Source organism: Pan troglodytes, chromosome 2 (assembly GCF_028858775.2).
Source record: "Pan troglodytes isolate AG18354 chromosome 2, NHGRI_mPanTro3-v2.0_pri, whole genome shotgun sequence".
NCBI classification, from domain to species: domain Eukaryota; kingdom Metazoa; phylum Chordata; class Mammalia; order Primates; family Hominidae; genus Pan; species Pan troglodytes.
The window spans coordinates 19,431,648-19,449,613 of NC_086015.1; the positions used below are offsets into that span (position 1 = coordinate 19,431,648).

Consider the following 17,966-nt stretch of genomic DNA (forward strand, 5'->3'; position numbering starts at 1 on the left):
ATTCATTTCAGTGGCCAGACTATCTCATGCACCATACTTTTATTCAAACCAGATGAGTCAACTATTACAATAAATCGATTTAGTTTAGGAAAAAGGACGCTCTCAAGAACTGACTGGGAAACCTTGCGAAGAAAATATTCCTCAATTTTCGGTGCCCGCGAAAGGGGTGACTTAAAAACCACAATGGCCTTAGCTGGAAGCGGGTGGTCAATTGTCAGATACAAGTGAGGTCACCGTTTCCCAAGGGTCGGACCTCCGTTTTTTCGGGGGAAATGAAGCTAAGCCTGGGTGGGCTCATTTCCTGATCGCACTCACAAGAGGCTGTCATAGGAACCAGAGGGAGCGTCACTTTGCAGGGACTGAGACCCTCGCACCTCCATCACCGGGCAAAGTGGAGAAAGAGACCCAATGACGCGTGGCTGAGGTCCCGAGGATCCATCTCAGGACCCTCAGGAAAGACTAGGCTGCATGGGCCCCTAGACCCCGAGGAGGGCGTCCATGATGGCTAGCCGACCCGCGTTAATTTAGTCAGCCACGCTCAGGGCTCACCGTCATCAGTTCCTAAATTCACCTGCAGGGCTAGGGCCAGGCGCACTCACCCCACAGCCAGCCCCACTGGGCCTCGGAGGCAGAATACGGGAGGAACCGCGAAACAACCCTAAACCAATTCTGAGGACCACGAATTCGGATTCTCCGGGAGGAGTTCTTTTGCCATGGCACCGCCCCCGCCACTTCCGCTAGGAACCCGGAAGTTCCTACCCGACGCCGGAAGTCCCACGGCCTTGCCTCCTCAGATTCCTCTCTCACCCCCACGCAGAGGAGAGAACTTGCTTCTGGACCCGGGTGGGTGCCGGCTCGGCTCTCCTTGTCTTCCAGAGCGGTGGCCCGGAAGCACAGTCCTCCCAGACGCCAGCGCCAGAAGCTCGGATCGCGGCTGCACCGGGAGAGCGCCGATCTGGGTGCGAGGCAGGTGCGGGGCCATGAATGGGACCGCGAACCCGCTGCTGGACCGCGAGGAACATTGCCTGAGGCTCGGGGAGAGCTTCGAGAAGCGGCCGCGGGCCTCCTTCCACACTATTCGTTGTAAGTCCGCGCTCCCCACGGTTCCCTTCGGCCGCTCCAGCCGCCACATGTCAACCTTGACTCCTTCCTTTCTTCCCTCGGCCCTTCAGATTCCAGGGAACCCCCTGCCAGCGTCAGTTACTTTCTCTCGAACCCCAAATCCTTTGGGACATCGATTTGTCCCTTCTTTTACTCAGATTATTTCTCCCAAATCTTCGTCACTCCCTACTATTCTTCTACCTCACAGTCTCAAACACTAGTTCCAAAGGTCTTTGGCCTCTTTCCATTTCCATCCCTCCCCGCCCCCCACCTCGCCCCTAAGGCAAACCTCCCTCCCCCAAGGCAAACCTCCCCCCTCTTATCCGGGTCCACTTCTCCCTCGAAACCCCTCCCCTCCTTTCCGATGCTCCCATCAGGGTTCTCCACATTTAAAAGACGCTTCTTGTTTGTTATGAGCCTCATCCACTGCCTTAGAACCCATTCTCTTCCCTGCTTTCCTCCTCCGACTTGGTCCTGGACTCCCAAATACTGCGCTTTGTCCCCTCTACAGCCAAAGAATTGGCATCCTCTCTGCGCCTCATCAGAGTCTTCTTCCATCTCCTTTCTGTGCTTCATTTGACTTGGATGTCTTTTGAGGTCACCTATACCACCCGGGCTTTTCCTCCAGACCAAATTCCTTGTGGGTAAAGAGTCAAATCAGAGTTCATGAGCCTGGGATAGGTTAAAGATTGGTCTACGTTTGGAAGCAGAAGAGAGCAGGCGTAAGGAATGTCCAAATAGTCATTATGCCGGACCTTTTTCTACATGATTATAGACGCTGTTGAGAGAGTGCACTTCCACCCTATGTCCTGGGTGAAGGTTTGGCAGTTAGGAATTGGCTGACAGAGCATCCCTCCGTGATTCATGAACTTCTGGTTTCCGTGGCGCTAACGCTGTTGTTAAGACTTGTTTTTGTCAGAGGACCTAATAGATGTGACTCAACACATGTGAAGAGGGCGTTTTAGATAATGAAATCCCATCTTTGTGTAGTCACTTGCCATGCCATTGCTATGCTTCCTACTGACAGCAGATCCAGCTCTTTCAGAGAGAAGAGATGGGAATAAGATAAGAACATCATTTCCTGAAGAGTTTACTAAGTTGATGTTTTCTTTTGGTGAAGGGCAATGTGGAATTTAAATCATATAGTTCATGTGTGCACCTGTCCTGCAGTTTGAGGCAGGTGTGAATGTGAATTAAGGTGGCTATTATGTTGTATTCTAACTGCAGTTTAGAAACACGAGCAGGATAACTTGCGGAGATACAGTTCAGTTGTCTGCTATGAACATCTACGAAGTGTCTTTGTTAAAGCTGTGGAACTGGCTGAGAGTGGTGGCTGACACTATAATCCCAGTACTTTGGGAGGCCGAGGTCGGCAGATAGCTTGAGCCCAGGAGTTTGAGACCAGCCTGGGCAGCATAGTGAGACCCCATCACTATTTAAAAAAAAAACAAACAAAAAACAACTATGGAACTTGAGTATGGCAAATCCTAATTTTGACAGTTTCTATGCAGAATGAAATCAGCTTTTGATGATGCTGTGGCCTTTCATATTTCATATAGAGTTTACAGTCACAGAATCTGTTTCATATGCTGTTACTTTTGATCCTCACAACCCTAAAAAAGCAACTTATTATGGATGATGAGACAATTTTCCTCTCTCCCTTGGGAGAAGGGAATATCTTTGTTTAATAAAATGGCCTGTAAATTCTTTTTTTCCCTCTAGAATAATCAAAAGGGGGTCAGAGGAAAAGTATGTGGAGGTGTAGATGAAACAAGATTGTCCCTGAGTTGGTAATAATTGAAACTGGATAATGGTATACCAGGTCTCATTGTACGATTCTCTCTACTTTTGTGTATCTGAAGTTTTCCATAACGAAACAGTTTTTTAAGAATTCTAAATTATTTTTATTTTCCATTCATCCGAGTAATAATTTTAATTCTTAAATGGAGATGCCCAGGAAGCCCTTATTATAAGTAACCTGGTGGGTAAGTGTTTTTTTTCCTTTCCCTTTAGATGATTTTAAACCAGCATCTATAGACACTTCCTGTGAAGGAGAGCTTCAAGTCGGCAAAGGAGATGAAGTCACAATTACACTGCCACATATCCCTGTGAGTTTATTTCATTTTTTTTAAATGTAAGATCACAATGAATCTTTGTCTTTTATGTTATTGCAATTTAAACTTCCTACTTTTAAAAATGTTTAGATTTCTAAAGTGGCAACATAAGGAAAAAAGTAATTTTGGGGAGTGGGGTGGGGTGGACTTCATGCTAGGCAGGTGCTTGATTAAAAATAATTCTTGTAATCCTAGCATTTTGGGAGGTGGAAGTGGGTGGATAGCTTGAGTTCAGGAGTTAAAGACCAGCCTGGGCAACATGGTGAAACCCCGTCTGTACCAAAAATACAAAAAATTAGCTGGGGGTGATGGCGCATGTCTGTGGTTGCAGCTGCTTGGGAAGCGGAGCTGGGAGGATCGCTTGAGCCTGGGAGGTAGAGGTTGCAGTAAACCAAGATCACGCCACTGCACTCCAGCCTGGGCGACAGAGTGAGACTCCCTCTCAAAAAAAAAAAAAAAAAAAAAAAGATTATTCGTCGTTTTCCCCAATCTTCCTTTTCCCCCATCTGCTACTGAGTAGACAAGGTTCCTGTCTGGACACCTAGCCCCTCTTTTAGATATAGCTTTTCTCCCAAGCAACTCCAGACAGAAAAGCCCTAGGTGCCCTGCTGATTATATGGCCACAACAGCTCAGGAGTGTGAGGCAACCAAGCCAGGAGTTAAGGCAGGCAGGAACCACAGGTGTGGCACATTCAGCTGATTTAGGGATGAAGAACTAAATTGAAAGCTGGATTAAGAACCCTTGCAGAGAAAGACTTTTGTGAAGCTCTGCCCAAGGCAGCACTAATGACAAAGCACCAAAGGGTCACATGATGCTCTTAGTGAACATGTGTTATTGCATGTCACACCCCTGTCCTGGAACATAAGTTCTCAGTAGCTGGAGACAGAATGAAAAGTCTCTGGACAGGGAGATCTGGAAAGCTTTGTGGTGAGGAAAAATTGCCCATTCAAACTGCTGTTTGATTACTTGTTACCTTTGGCAAGTTACATCATCTCCCTTTGGACCTTAGTTTCCCATATGTAAAATGAAAGCTTTAGAAAAATGGTCCCTAAAGTTCTTTCTAGCTCTATATTTTTACTATATAAATAAGGAGTCAAAGAGCCAAGCAGTTTTTTATTCTAAGCAAGGCATTAAATATGATATTCAACAAATATTAATCAAATGCCTCCCACACATTGGCCCATTACTAGGCATGAAGTATATAACCTTGAACAAAACAAGCACATTTCTTGCCCTGGTGGAGCTTATGGTCTGGAGTTTAAATTAATACAAGAAAATATAGCAGTTATTCTACAAAATCAGGGACAGCTTCCTTAAGGAAGTATCTGTGAGCAGATCTGGAGGTTGGGTCATTTAAAGAGAGGGGGCAGGATATAGCTGGCAGAAGCCTTGTTAAAGCTGGCAGAAGCCTTGTTAAAGCCCAGAGGCAGGAGAGAGCTTGAGGATAGGAGGGAAGCCAGTTGCCTTCTGCTCTGAAGCACATGCGCAGGGGAGTATGCTGCAGGGGAGGTGGAGAGTCAGGGAAGGGCCCGGTAGTGCAAGGCCAAGTGGCTAGTTTAAAGATTTTATCCTTTGGCCTGAGAGCAATTGAGGAGTGATTGAAAGGCTTAGGCAGATGAGTGACATGATTTATTTATTCTGAGCCAACCAGGATAATGACCTTCTCTTGGAAAATGCTCTGTTGGTTGCTTGACATGAGAAGGGGAAACCCTGGTCTCTCTAATGACAAAGAAATAGAGATCACTCACAGTTTTACTATACAGAGTGATAACTCTGCTTAGTATAATGAAAGTAATGGTTAATTTTTCTCTCTTGGAACGTATATAGTAATTAAAACTTTTATACTACCTTTTTGATTACTTAGAACGCGTTGCACATTCACAAATTCTTGCTATATTATTTCTCCTTTATTTTTGCCTCGGAAACCAGAAGGAGATAAAATAGAAATCAGTTCAACCTGTTCTTTTTGAATAGCTCTGATAAAAGATTTCATCAGGTAGAGTCATCTATAAATTCAGTTGATATTCATAACTGGTATGTTTAGTTTGATCATCTTATACTTTTGTGGCAAATAGGGATCCACACCACCCATGACTGTGTTCAAGGGGAACAAACGGCCTTACCAGAAAGACTGTGTGCTTATTATTAATCATGACACTGGTGAATATGTGCTGGAAAAACTCAGTAGCAGCATTCAGGTGAAGAAAACAAGGTATGTGAATAGCCAGATGCAGGTTTATATCATGTTTCCAAACCTCTGTTATCTATTCAGTTTTTATAAGGTTGTGAACATCTGCTTGCTCATAGTGTTCTATCAATAATCTTAACACTACCTGTGCTCAGACAAAATATGTAAATATGTGCTCAGAGTAAAATATGTCTTCCTCAAATGCAGTAAAAAGAAATAATGTTTTTTAAGACCTAAAACATGGGAACCATTAGGGAAAGGGGGATATACTTTATAATTAAGCCTATTTTGTTAATCTCATGATTGCTACAGTACCACCTAAGGGATAAGATAACTTATAGACTTAAAATTATGAAGGAGTAATATATACTATACTTAACTGGAGTGAAAACATTAATTTTTTTACAAGATACATTTGAGATTACTATAATACCAAAATAAAACTTTGCCTATTTTTTAATATAGTGAACTCTTTAATTCAACAGTTGCTACATGTCTAAAATGAAGCCAGTTAGAGTTTATTTGAAAATAAAAATTCATTCTATTAATAGAAATAACCTAGTGGTTCTATTTGTTACCATATAATACAGTATTTTTTTTTTTTTAAAGAGTCGAGGTCTCTTGCTCTGTCACCCAGGCTGGAGTGCAGTGGCATCATCATAGCTCACTTATAATACAGTAATTATTATAATACAGTAATTAAATTGTAAAGATTGTCACAACCTGATGTTTTTTATGCTTTGTTAAGCCATTTTTTTTTCATTCATTCATTCCACAGAAAATAAAAATAGGTACCATTTATTGAGGGGGTATCATGTCCCAGGCACTCTGCTAGATGCTTTATATGCATTGTTTTATCTAACAAGTAATTTTTAGAAAGGTGTTATTATTATTTTTTACTTCTTTTGTTAAAAATATGGAGTCGTTCATGAGTTTGTGTGTCATCCTTGCACAGGGGCCATGCTAATCTTCTCTGTATCATTCCAATTTTAGTATATGTGCTGCCAAAGTGAGTACGAAAGGTGCTATTATCTAAAAAAAAAAAAAAAAGGTACGGAGACTGAGGGTTAGAGAGCTTGACCTACCCTGGAGAGTGTGCTGCAGAGTCCTTGCTCCTGTCCTGCCACTCTATTTATTTGTATTCATTACCTACAGTGAACCAGGTGCTACCAATATTCCTCCAATATCTGATGGTTGTGGTATATTCCCTTACTACTCAGTGTGATATGGGAACTAACAGTATCATATTACCTAGATGATATGCAGAATCTCAACACCTATGAGATCTGAATCTGCAGAGATCACCAGGTGATTTGTGCATAAGCAAAAGTTTTAGAAGCACTAGGCTAGTCCATTTACAAAAGAAATTGTTAACTGATAGAATATTCTCAGCTTGGGATAGAATTCTGCTTGTCTGCGAGCAAGAGCTGGCATGTGATGAAATGAACAAGCAGTATATAGATAATGGAAAAAATTTTCAAGCTGGGCAATATTTTAGGAGCTACTTTATTTAGGAACTCATGCACTCATGATTATAACTACATAATGATGTTTTGGTCAGTAGTGACCTACATATATGACAGTGGTCCCTTAAGATTCTAATGGAGCATGTATGGAAACCTGATATACGGCACTTGATATTGGCATTGCAGATCAAGTAGGGGGAATGACTGATATTCAATAATGGTGGTGGGACATTTGGGTTTTCATGTGAAAAAATTATATGCTATATTGGTTTTCATAAGTACATTCTGCTGTTTGCATGATGAAATCACCTCATGATGCAGTTCTCAGGACTTACCCTCATTGTTAAGGGATGCATGAATGTATTTTCTACTAGTAAAATGGATTTTCATAGTTTCATTATATCCTACATTTGTTTGCTATACATTTGAGCTCATCGAGGGCAGTAAATATTCTATTCATGTCTGTATCCCTGATACATAATATAGTACTGGATTACAGTAGACACTCAAATGTTGAATGAATAGCTCACATGATAAAATTACAAGTATCAGTATTTTGAAGTGGTCTGGAAAGAACATGGGGTTCTACAGAGACTTCTGAGTTTTCAGTCACCTGGACAAATTTGAGAACCACTATTTTTGCCCTGCTAATTTAATGTCTGTATCTCCTTTCAGAGCTGAGGGCAGCAGTAAAATCCAGGCCCGAATGGAACAGCAGCCCACTCGTCCTCCACAGACGTCACAGCCACCACCACCTCCACCACCTATGCCATTCAGAGCTCCAACGAAGCCTCCAGTTGGACCCAAAACTTCTCCCTTGAAAGATAACCCCTCACCTGAACCTCAGTTGGATGACATCAAAAGAGGTAGAGAACATTTTCTGGATCCATGATAGCAACTTGGAGTAGAGTGCTGAATTTTCTTGTGGAGATCACATGGCTGCTGTATTGATACAGTGGCTGGGGCATTCAATGCCATCAAAAAAATGTCTGCAGAGCTCACTGTTCAGAGATGGGGAGGGTGGGGGCTTCTGCCACTTACCTCATTTGACAAGGGTGAGTCCTGGAATAGTGACTTGAGTTTGTGGCTATCTTTGTAGCATTCTGCTTAGAGGCCTAGGATTTAAACAAGCATGACTTCCATCTAAAGCTCCATATGGCACACCTCTAAGGCTTCGGAGAAAGAAAGGATTCTAGGTGTTGGAGGTGAAAACTAAGCGTAGGTGGCAACCTTTCTGAGCTCTACATTAGTATATAGGCTGGAGGAGCTGACCATGGTGCTGCACACTTGTAGTTTCAGCTACTGTGAGGCAGGAGGATCGCTTGAAGTTGGGAGTTCGAGGCTACAGTGTGCTATGATCATGCCTGTTGGTAGCTACTGAACTCCAGCCTGGGCAATAACATCTCTTTTTTGGGGGGAAAAAAAAGGATTAAAATGCCTTTTAAAATACCATAAGCAAATGTTCTGTGCTAACACAAAGTGTGTAAATATTAAAGAGGCCATGAGGACCAATAGAAACAGATACTGGCCTAGAAAGAGTTAAAGGTCCAGTTTGGTTCTCTCCACTGCAAACCTGAGACAAAGAAGCTTACCTTGGCTTTCTCCTTCACACGATGAATGGTTTTAGTCCTCCAGACTCTTTAGAAGTTGTGAGGCCATATTTCATATTTATAAGTTTTATAAAATAACTAAATCCATAATAATAGTAGGGAAACATAAAGAGTTGTCCCCGGGAAATTTGCCTTTTCCACCCTGTAGAACGGCTGCAGACATCACTCTGCACTGTGTACAGTTGTTTTGTCCCTTTTTTTTTTTTCCTCATGGATACTGGAATGCTGTTATGGAAGTTTTCACTTAGGTTGAATAGGAATCAGAGCATGAGTGGTTAGTTGTTGCCAATTATGCTTAAAGGAGCCATAGCCATTTAAGGCCACATGGTATGCCTAGACAGGAAAATCTGGTGCCTTTCTTGAAATGGTTAGTTAACATTGATATTTTATATCTGTAAAAAATGCAGTACCTGACAGGCATGGCTGTCAGTCAAATATGTAAAGAGTGAAGAGGAAGAATATTGTTTTACCATTTTTATTTAGTCACCATGGTTCTTCCTGCAAACCTCCATTTATTTATGGGACATGAGAGCTGGAAAGGACCTTAGAGGCTGTCTGGCTTTCATTTTTCCAGAGTGGCTTGGAAAATTCATTGACTTCTACCTAGGTGTCACTGCTGGTTAGAGGTAAATCCAAAACAAGCACTCAGACCTTCCAACTCCTAGTCAAATATTTTTCAACCACTTTACATAATATTTGTCTTCTCTTATGTGGGAATTATGGTTTTATCCCATAGTTCATAATATTCATAATTTTTCTTTTAGTAGATAAAGGCAAATGGACTTAATTCATTTCTTATACAGAACAGCCATTATTCTGAAACAGTCTTGCTTTTTATTTATTTTGAGTGAATTTAATGTTTCCATTGTGTCTCTGGAAACAGGCTGTGTTTTTGTTTTGGTAATTTTGTTTGTACATTTTTTAAGGTATTGAGAAGTAGGACTTTGTTTTAAATTATTTCTTATTGCTGTTGGTTTTGCTGATTTACTATTTATAGAAGCTCCAATGCACTGCCTTGAAAAGGGCTGCTGTGCTGATCCATGTCATATCCTTTATTCCAGAGCTGAGGGCTGAAGTTGACATTATTGAACAAATGAGCAGCAGCAGTGGGAGCAGCTCTTCAGACTCTGAGAGCTCTTCGGGAAGTGATGACGATAGCTCCAGCAGTGGAGGCGAGGACAATGGCCCAGCCTCTCCTCCGCAGCCTTCACACCAGCAGCCCTACAACAGTAGGCCTGCCGTTGCCAATGGAACCAGCCGGCCACAAGGAAGCAACCAGCTCATGAACACCCTCAGTAAGTGTGCACTCCTTTTTATGGCTGAGAGAGGGCCATAGGTGCAGCTTCTATTTATCCTGTGCCAGAACTTACAAACCTAAAGATGTTTAAGGCATGGGAGAGGATCTTGTTAAAAATAGTTTGGAGCAGAAAAGGTGTGAGTTACTAAACAGTAAAAAAGGGAAATGAGATGAAAAATCTGTTCTTTCTATTTCTATTCCCCACTGGCTCATACCGGTGTTTGTGAATTCTAGAAAACACTAAAACATGAACAGATAGGCTGTTTTTGCTTTTATACCAGACTTTCGGGGAGCTACCTGCCACCATACTGCTCTCTGCCCATTGGTCTTTTTTCTGGAGATGGAGTCTCACTCTGTCGCCCAGGCTGGAGTGCAATGGTGCAATCTCGTCTTACTGCAACCTCCACCTCTCGGGTTCAAGCGATTCTCCTGCTTCAGCCTCCCAAGTACCTGGGATTACAAGCATGTCCCACCACACCTGGCTAATTTTTGTATTTTTAGTAGAGATGGGGTTTTGCCATGTTGGCCAGGCTGGTCTCCAACTCCTGGCCTCAAATGATCTGCCTGCCTCGGCCTCCCAAAGTGCTGGGATTATGGGTGTGAACCACCATGCCTGGCCTATCTTGAACTTTTATAAAAAAGAATCCGCTGTCCCCAGACAGTGTGGTGGCTTTTTTTTTTTTTTCCTTCAGACAGAGTCTTGATCTGTTGTCCAGGCTGGAGTGCAGCGGCATGATCCTTTTTTTTTTTTGGTAGAGACAGGGTTTCGCCACGTTGCCCAGGCTGGTCTCAAACTCCTAGACTCAAGTGATCCACCCACCTCGGCTTCCCAGAGTGCCGAGATTATAGGCATGAGCCACCATGCCCAGCCATTTTTAAAATTTTCTGTAGAGACAAGGTCTGTTTTGCCCAGGCTGGTCTTGAACTCCTCCTGGGTACAAGTAATTTCCCCAACTGCCGAAGTGCTGTGATTAAAAGCATGAACCACCATGCCTGGCCTCGGTGTGTTTTAATGCAGTTGATACTAAAGTAAAACAGGAAAACAAGAACAAAAATTTATTTGTTTTGAAGGTGAACAGAGGGCTAATTTTCTATGCTTTTCTCTTTTTGGAACCCTGATGAATGTTCTCTCTTGGTACACCTTCCTTTGAGGAAGTTGGAAGGTCTAGAGGTAACAGTGGGGAAGTTAACCTAGTTAATCCAACTATTGTGGACCAGGCAGAGATAATCTCAACCTCAGCACTATGGGCAGTTTGGGCAAGATAAGTCTTCTTTGTGGGAGGTTGTCCTGCACATTGTAGGATGTTTAAGAGCATCCCTGACGTCTACCCACTAGATGCCAGTACCAGTCTCTTCCCACCTCCCCAGCCCCGTGACAACCAAAAATATCTCAAGACATTGCCATTATATGCCCCATCTTTAACATAGAGACTGAAGTATATGAAGAAAATCTGGCATTCTAGGTAGTTAGAAAAGGGGTGACCTCAGGATCAGACCCCCCTGAAAGGGTTTCATGGAACCCCGAGTCCTCAGAATAGACTTTGAGGAGAACTGGCCTAGAGATTAGCAATTTGGAAATAAAGAAAATCACTTTTGCTACAAGTGGTATCAACTGGGGTTCTGTTATATGTATTCCTATTGTATTAGATTGAAATGTTAAGTAATTATATTCTTCTAAATTCTGCCTAGTAAACAGGAATCTGGGGTTTTGTAAAGCACGTTAGTTCAGATTTGAAATTTAAGATAACGTGACTATCCTGGACAGAGGTGTGCCAGAGCAGATACTGCATTAGCATATTACTGGTGTTAACAGTATTCACCTTTCTTAATGGGAAGCCTACTGGATATTTTCTTAAGTTGCCTTTATAAAGCAACTTAATGTGATCAGTTCTTCCGAATGGTGATCAGTTATTTTAAATATTTTCTTTTTTTTTTTTTTCTTTTTTCTTTTTTTCCTTGAGACAGAGTCTCACTCTATCGCCCAGGATGGAGTGCAGTGGTGCAATCTCGGCTTACTGCAACCTCCACCTCTCGGGTTCAAGCGATTCTCCTGCTTCAGCCTCCCAAGTACCTGGGATTACAAGCATGTCCCACTACACGTGGCTGATTTTTATATTTTTAGTAGAGATGGGGTTTCGCCACGTTGGCCAGGCTGGTCTCCAACTGCTGGCCTCAAATGATCTCCCTGCCTTGGCCTCCCAAAGTGCTGGGATTACAGGCGTGAGCCACTGCGCCCAGACATATTTTAAATATTTTCTTGCTATTTATTAAACCATTTAAAAGTTATCTAGCTTACTTCTCCTTTGCTCTACCCTAACATGCAGTATTGTTGTGCTTTGTAGATAACCAAAAGCACCATTTTGTTTCAGTGAGCCAATTTGATTTTCTTCCCTAAGTTGAATTAACAAGGTTTTACTGTAGTGTGATAGCCAAGGCAATTAACAAAAAATTATGAGGAAGTCATTTTTAAATTCTGTACTTTTGTTTGATTCTATGATTTTACTTTATTTTTTTTTTAAATAGGAAATGACTTGCAGTTGAGTGAGTCTGGCAGTGACAGTGATGACTAGTGCTGGATCTTTCGAAACCTACTTTTTGGTGCACAAACATGCCGCAAGACTGAGCTACTTTGGCGTGGAGTCCATTGCAAGAGGAAAATGTTATGGATCAGTGACTGTAGTAGGAGTTTGAGGCTCTGGAACTCTCACATATTCAAGTCTTTAACTTAGTGGTGATGGGTGATTTTCTCGTGTCATTTTTGAACAATCTCATCTTTCAAAGTTTAAGTAGACCTGTAGAAGAGCTAACAGAATTATATTTCTATTTAGTTAACATTGTTAATGAAAAACAGATAAATGTGCCCTGGTCTAAGTTACTCAAAGGCCATATCTTCACCAGGCCAGAGATTCAGTTTTAAACCTCAGCAGCCATCAGTTTGGCCAAGTGGTTGGTACCAGTGAAATGAAGTCTTTGATGGGTAGGAGAGAGAGGGAAAACCTCAAACTACATCATAGAAATATGTTGAAACCACTTTAAATTGTTGACACAAAGTGGTAAGGAAGTTTTGTCTGACTCAGCCTGACAAGCCTGGATAGAAATGGACCTCAGAATACAGAATGGAGTCCTTGAGTGTCAGCTGGTGAGGACCATGGAGTCCTGCCAGCTCAACCTGTCATTTACAGACTAAGAAAGGGAAGTACACACCTGGCTTGTGGCCAGTCTCCTGCCCCCTCTCTGGGCTTTCCTCACTGTTCTCTCCCTTGAATCTCATTTGTAGGAATCAAGAGATTCCTATACATGGGACTTTTAGATGTACATTGGCACTTGGATTAGATTCCAAAAGACAAAAGTGTTGGGTGCTTCTAGCTTGAATTCAGTCCCTAAATACATGAGGCTGGGTGAGCAGACGAAACCGGTAGCCACTGTGCTGATGCATGTGACTCCATTCAGTTGGGGCTTTTGGTTCCATGTGGATCCATACTAAGTATTCTTCAGTCAGTGGATTTTAGCAGGGGGAGGTAGGAGTGGAAGAGAGGTGTGAAGAAACCTCTCCGAACAAGTGAACCAGCAGTAAGTTGCTAAAAATCAGAATCTAGATAGAAGTTCTGCAATATGAAATGAGCACATTATTTGATAAGGCGTATCTATTCATGTTTTTGTACCACTGTTTTGTACCTGACTCCCTGACCGATTTGTATTTTTTATATACAACTAGAAGGAAGTCACAAGATTGCCTTCTACAGTGTGCCATTTCCAAATGGATCTGTTGTTGGAGGAAACTGGTTGCTAGTCAGTGTTCTATATTTAATGAATGTGTGATAAATCATCCTGTAATCAGTATGGAGTAACCTGTTTTTGTAGTTTGGATGAATATGTCCTGAGAAATTTCCATCCACTTTGGTTCAGCGGACATCAAGGTAGTAATAATAATTTTTCCTCCACAGGTCCCTCCACTCATATGGCCTCTCCCTCCCCAGCTAGTGGAGGGGAAGCAGTCTGGACTTAGAAAGGAAATAAGTGGTCTGTCATAGGGGCTTTCATTAGAGTTAAACTTCATAGAGTCAACTGTTTCATCATCATAGTGAGCCCAGAGAGCCACTGCCCAGCAGCATGCTTACACCACCTACCCTAGTGTAGGTAATAGGTCTACGCTAGGACCCCGTGCTGGGCTCTCAGCCCATCATGAGATTTTGGTGGATTTAATGGCAGGTAGGAACTTATTTATAGTGGATTGATAATTGCTTTATAATTCCTTGGTAATGACAGCTCAGGGAAGGTTTCACAAGGTCATGATCAGGAGACTTGAATTGTTACTGGATGTAGGAATTGTTTCACTGCTCTTAACTTGCTCAAACTGGGGCAGGTTCCAGGAACTTGAACTAAAAATATCTATTTAAGCCTCTCTCTCTTTCTCTCCTCCCCAACTTTTTTCTGAAAGCCTTGATTTCTGTAGACAGAACTACGGTTTTTGGCATGTTGGGTCAAGACGTGTTTCTATAGGAAATGCTTGCATGTGGCACTGGCTTGGTGAGTCAAGCTTCCTGAGCTTCAGACCCTTTGTCCTGTCATCTGTCCTGCCCAACACTGTATGGTTTTTCTCTAGCACGGCTTCAGTTTTGTTCTCTGCACAAAGCCTTTGGTGGTTCTGCCCTCTGCCCTCCAGCTTTACCCACCAGAGTAAGGAATCTTTTCTTTTTAGAAATCAAGAATTTGGCTTCACAGATGGCTTCTCACAGATGCCCTCCTGCCAGCCAAACCGGACTTGTTCTTCCTGCCTCTGTGCCTTCTCTCATTCTCCTTCTCTCCCTCCATACCCCACTTTTGAGGTTCTGTGGGTACCATCTTTGTGGACTCTTGTCTTTTTTTTCAACCCACATGGAGTGCCCTGTGTGTACATACTGACCTTTTTTTTTTTTTTTTTTTTTGCTTGAACTCTGGTTGGTATGAGCTCCTTAAAAGCAGGTACTGGGCTGGGTGTGGTGACTCATGCCTGTAATCCCAGCACTTTGGGAGGCTGAGGTGGGAGGATTGCTTGAGTCCAGGAGTTTGAGACCAGCCTGGGCAACATGGCGAGACCCTGTTTCTACAAAAAGAAAAAGGGAAAAAAAAAAGCAGGGACTGTCATTCTCATCTCCTCCCTGGGGTATCCACAGGAATGGACATTCAAATGGTTGTAGCCTGGTGGGGTAGAAGGCAGAGAAGACTACCCAGCCAGTGAAGTGCAGAGGATAGACATAGGAAAACATTCCAGGCATTTGGAGACAGCTGAAAGTATCCATGCTGACTTTCATGATTTAGAAGTCTTTAACTGAATTATTAAAATTGCCTTTTTTTTGTGCTGTACAATGTCTACTGTACTGTGGGTCATTTAGATGAGATGAAAAACTTAATTAAATCTGAAGTGTCAGAGGTGCTTAGTAAGCCTTAGTAAAGTTGTGATTGAAGAAACTTAATACAAATGAACTAGAGGTTTGTAATCATGCCACTCATTAACGATTTTATTTCTGTAGCAGAATCACTTTTTCTATGTAAGGTGTTAATGTGTGTGTATGTGCTTTGGTTGTAGGAAAACTTGAAAATTCCAAAATCCTTATTTTCCTATTTGAGAGGCTGGTTCAGCAGGGTGTGTGTGTGTGTGTGTGTGTGTGTGTGTGTGTGTATGAATGGTATATTTATTACATTATTTTGAAAGAGAATTAGTGTGTTATGTGGATAATGTTATATACAGCCAAAGTGGATGTTTCTATTTGGCAAGGAAGGTAGGATTTCTGAAACTCAGGCCTTAACCAATAGGTTGGAAGACAAGACCAACTGAAGAGTTAGGAAATGTGAGTTTTTGTTACTTCTGTTATTTCAGTCTTGGTTTCATTGTCTCATTCTTTATTTTTAAAATCTTGTGCCTAAAAGTTTTTTTGCTTAATTATGAAGTAGACATGCATGTTTACATTTATGTAAAATATTTGCTGTGTAAAGTATTTTTTGTTTATTCTCTTAAAAGATCACTATATTTAAATAAAAGTGAAGGTCAGCAACACATGTCTTGGTGGGTTTCATTTTCTTTTAGAAATCAATGAGCAATATAGGGTTCTTTTAAGAACCTTCTGTGCTTAAGCCTAAATAGCTAACTAAATGGATTCCTTTTTAATTTGGTGTTTATAATCGTTAGGAAGTATACCTCAGCTTTTAAAAGGTGTGACATTCAAAACCGAAGGATGAACTTCAGTTTTTAAAAGGTATGAAGTTCAAAAATGAATCACATCTGAGGCCATTTTACTTGGTCTGAAAAGGAGGGCTTAGTTTGGGTCTGAGAACCATGCAACAGTTAAACTGAATCCCTAGATATATCCTATTGTCATTTTAGTTTACCAGATTCCTTCTGCCTGGAATGCTATGCCACACACACCTCTGACTCCCAGCTGACATTTGGCTAGAAATCCTGACCTCCTGCTTCCATTCTCCACTTCTGCTTCAGCAGTGCTCACATTTACCTGTGGTCTTGGCTCCTCTGCTAGACTGTATAAACTTCTAGGTAGGCAGTGGCCATATTCCTTTTTAATTCGCTGTAGTGTCTCTAATAGGTGCTCAATATATTTGGATTGAATTAAATTACATGTTAAGTCTAGAAATCCTCTGCTACTTAATTCTGCAATGTGCTTGTTCCCTCAGATGGTAATAGGAGTTAGACTTGAACGATCTCAGTGGGGAAGTGGTGGTGTCCATCACTGAAGGGAGTTTTATCTTCAGTTAACTATTGCCACTGTAATGTTCTGTAACAAACCATCCCAAAATTCAATGACTAATAAGCATTTATTTTGCTCACAAGTCAGAGTTGGCTTTAGACTGGCCTTAGCTGGACAGTTCTGGTCTTGATTGGCTCCCTCATAGGCCTGGCAGTTGACTGAGGTTCAGCTGATCTAGGATGGCTTTGGCCAGCAGAGTGGGGGCAACAGCTCTGCTCCATGTCATCTCCACCAGCCTAGCCTGGGCATGTTGTCATGGCAAAGGCAGAGAGGTGTAAGAGTAAGAGAGGAACCAAAATACTTCTGTCACAATTGCTAAGACATCATTGGCCAAACCAAGTTAGAGAGCTAAGTTCAGAATGAAGGGGTGGGGAAATCCATTCCCCAAAATTGATGGGAGGAGTTGAAAAAGAGATTGGAAAGGGTGTAGATACAGGGAGGTGGGAAGAATTGCAGCTATTAATGCCATCTATTACATTCACATGCCCTGTGACTGCCATGTTTGAGACCACTGGGCCACATGATCGCTAAGTCCTCTCCCAATTCTGGCATTGTTCCTGACCAGATAAACAAAAGTTCCAGTAAGAGTTAAGATATTTCTATTCATGATTCATGCAGAGGGCACCAAAAGCCACCCAATGGCTTCTCTTGGCTTGGCCCTCCCTCCTTCATTCACTGTGTATAGTTTGCTCCCCTCCTGCCATTTCTTACCAAGAGCACTATTCCAGTTATCTGTTGCTAAGTAACAAGCTACTTCCCAGAACTTGGTGGTTTAAAACAATCACTATTTTACGTCATGGGATTTGTTGGTTACAAATTGGGACAGAGCTTGGCTAGGCAGGTCAGCTTCTTGTGGCTATAACTGTGGTACTTAGCTGGCAGATGGGCTGGACTGCAGGGTCCAAGCTAGCTTCACTCACATGCCTGGCATCCTGGTGGAGGTGGCTGGAAGCAGGCTCCTGGAACCTCTGGGCCCATGGATTGTAATGGTGAATTGCTCAAATGTAACAATCTCCTTGGTGAATTGCCAAGGTCCTTGACCTGTAAGCTGATTATCATCACACAAGTGCTGAAGAACTGCATTGAAAATTTAAATTGGCTCACTCTACTGTGGGGGAAGGATGGGGCCGAACAATTCCAGTAAAGCAGGCATTGGGGAATAGGTCGGCCCATTAATTGTAATGAGCTTTGGAGATTATTTAGCAATTTGACCCACACATACCCTCCATGCCCCTAGCGGAGCGATGGCCTATATGTCTGTCCCAGGAGACACTCAGAAATTGTCCCACCCGCTTCCCCAGCACTGGTTCCTAAGTGAAGTGCTGGTGACCAAGCTGCCATCAAAAACCTTACTTTGCTTCCAAATCTGTTACTAAAACGGCTTTGCAGGTGGATAGATAAGAGGTCTAGGGCCAAACCCCAACCCTACACTTCCCTGGTCATGGTAGG

The 17,966-nt window shown here is 42.4% G+C and overlaps 2 protein-coding genes and 1 non-coding gene across 19 annotated transcripts in view; 1 reads left to right on the forward strand and 2 right to left on the reverse strand.

Annotated features, from left to right (window-relative positions):
• METTL6 (methyltransferase 6, tRNA N3-cytidine) overlaps positions 1-731 on the reverse strand; it is a 44,573-nt gene extending 43,842 nt beyond the window's left edge. For 12 of the 17 annotated variants that reach the window (XR_010155138.1, XM_063805521.1, XM_063805520.1 and 9 more), the window contains exon 1: positions 600-731. The gene's annotated coding sequence lies outside the window, so the exon portion shown is untranslated. Of the gene's footprint in view, positions 1-549 lie in introns of all 17 variants that reach the window. The other 5 variants (XM_063805519.1, XM_009444954.4, XM_054681553.2 and 2 more) reach the window with 3 other exon arrangements.
• On the forward strand, positions 714-15,809 carry EAF1 (ELL associated factor 1). Its single transcript, XM_001159232.6, has 6 exons — positions 714-1,083; positions 3,115-3,209; positions 5,292-5,428; positions 7,546-7,736; positions 9,542-9,775; positions 12,301-15,809. The coding sequence occupies exons 1-6, from the start codon at positions 714-716 to the stop codon at positions 12,345-12,347; spliced, it is 1,074 nt and encodes a 357-aa protein (XP_001159232.3). The 3' UTR covers positions 12,348-15,809.
• LOC112208710 (U6 spliceosomal RNA) lies at positions 6,315-6,421 on the reverse strand. The gene has a single exon (XR_002943288.1). It is a non-coding gene; the product is annotated as a U6 spliceosomal RNA (small nuclear RNA).
• Positions 15,810-17,966: the final 2,157 nt, after the last annotated feature.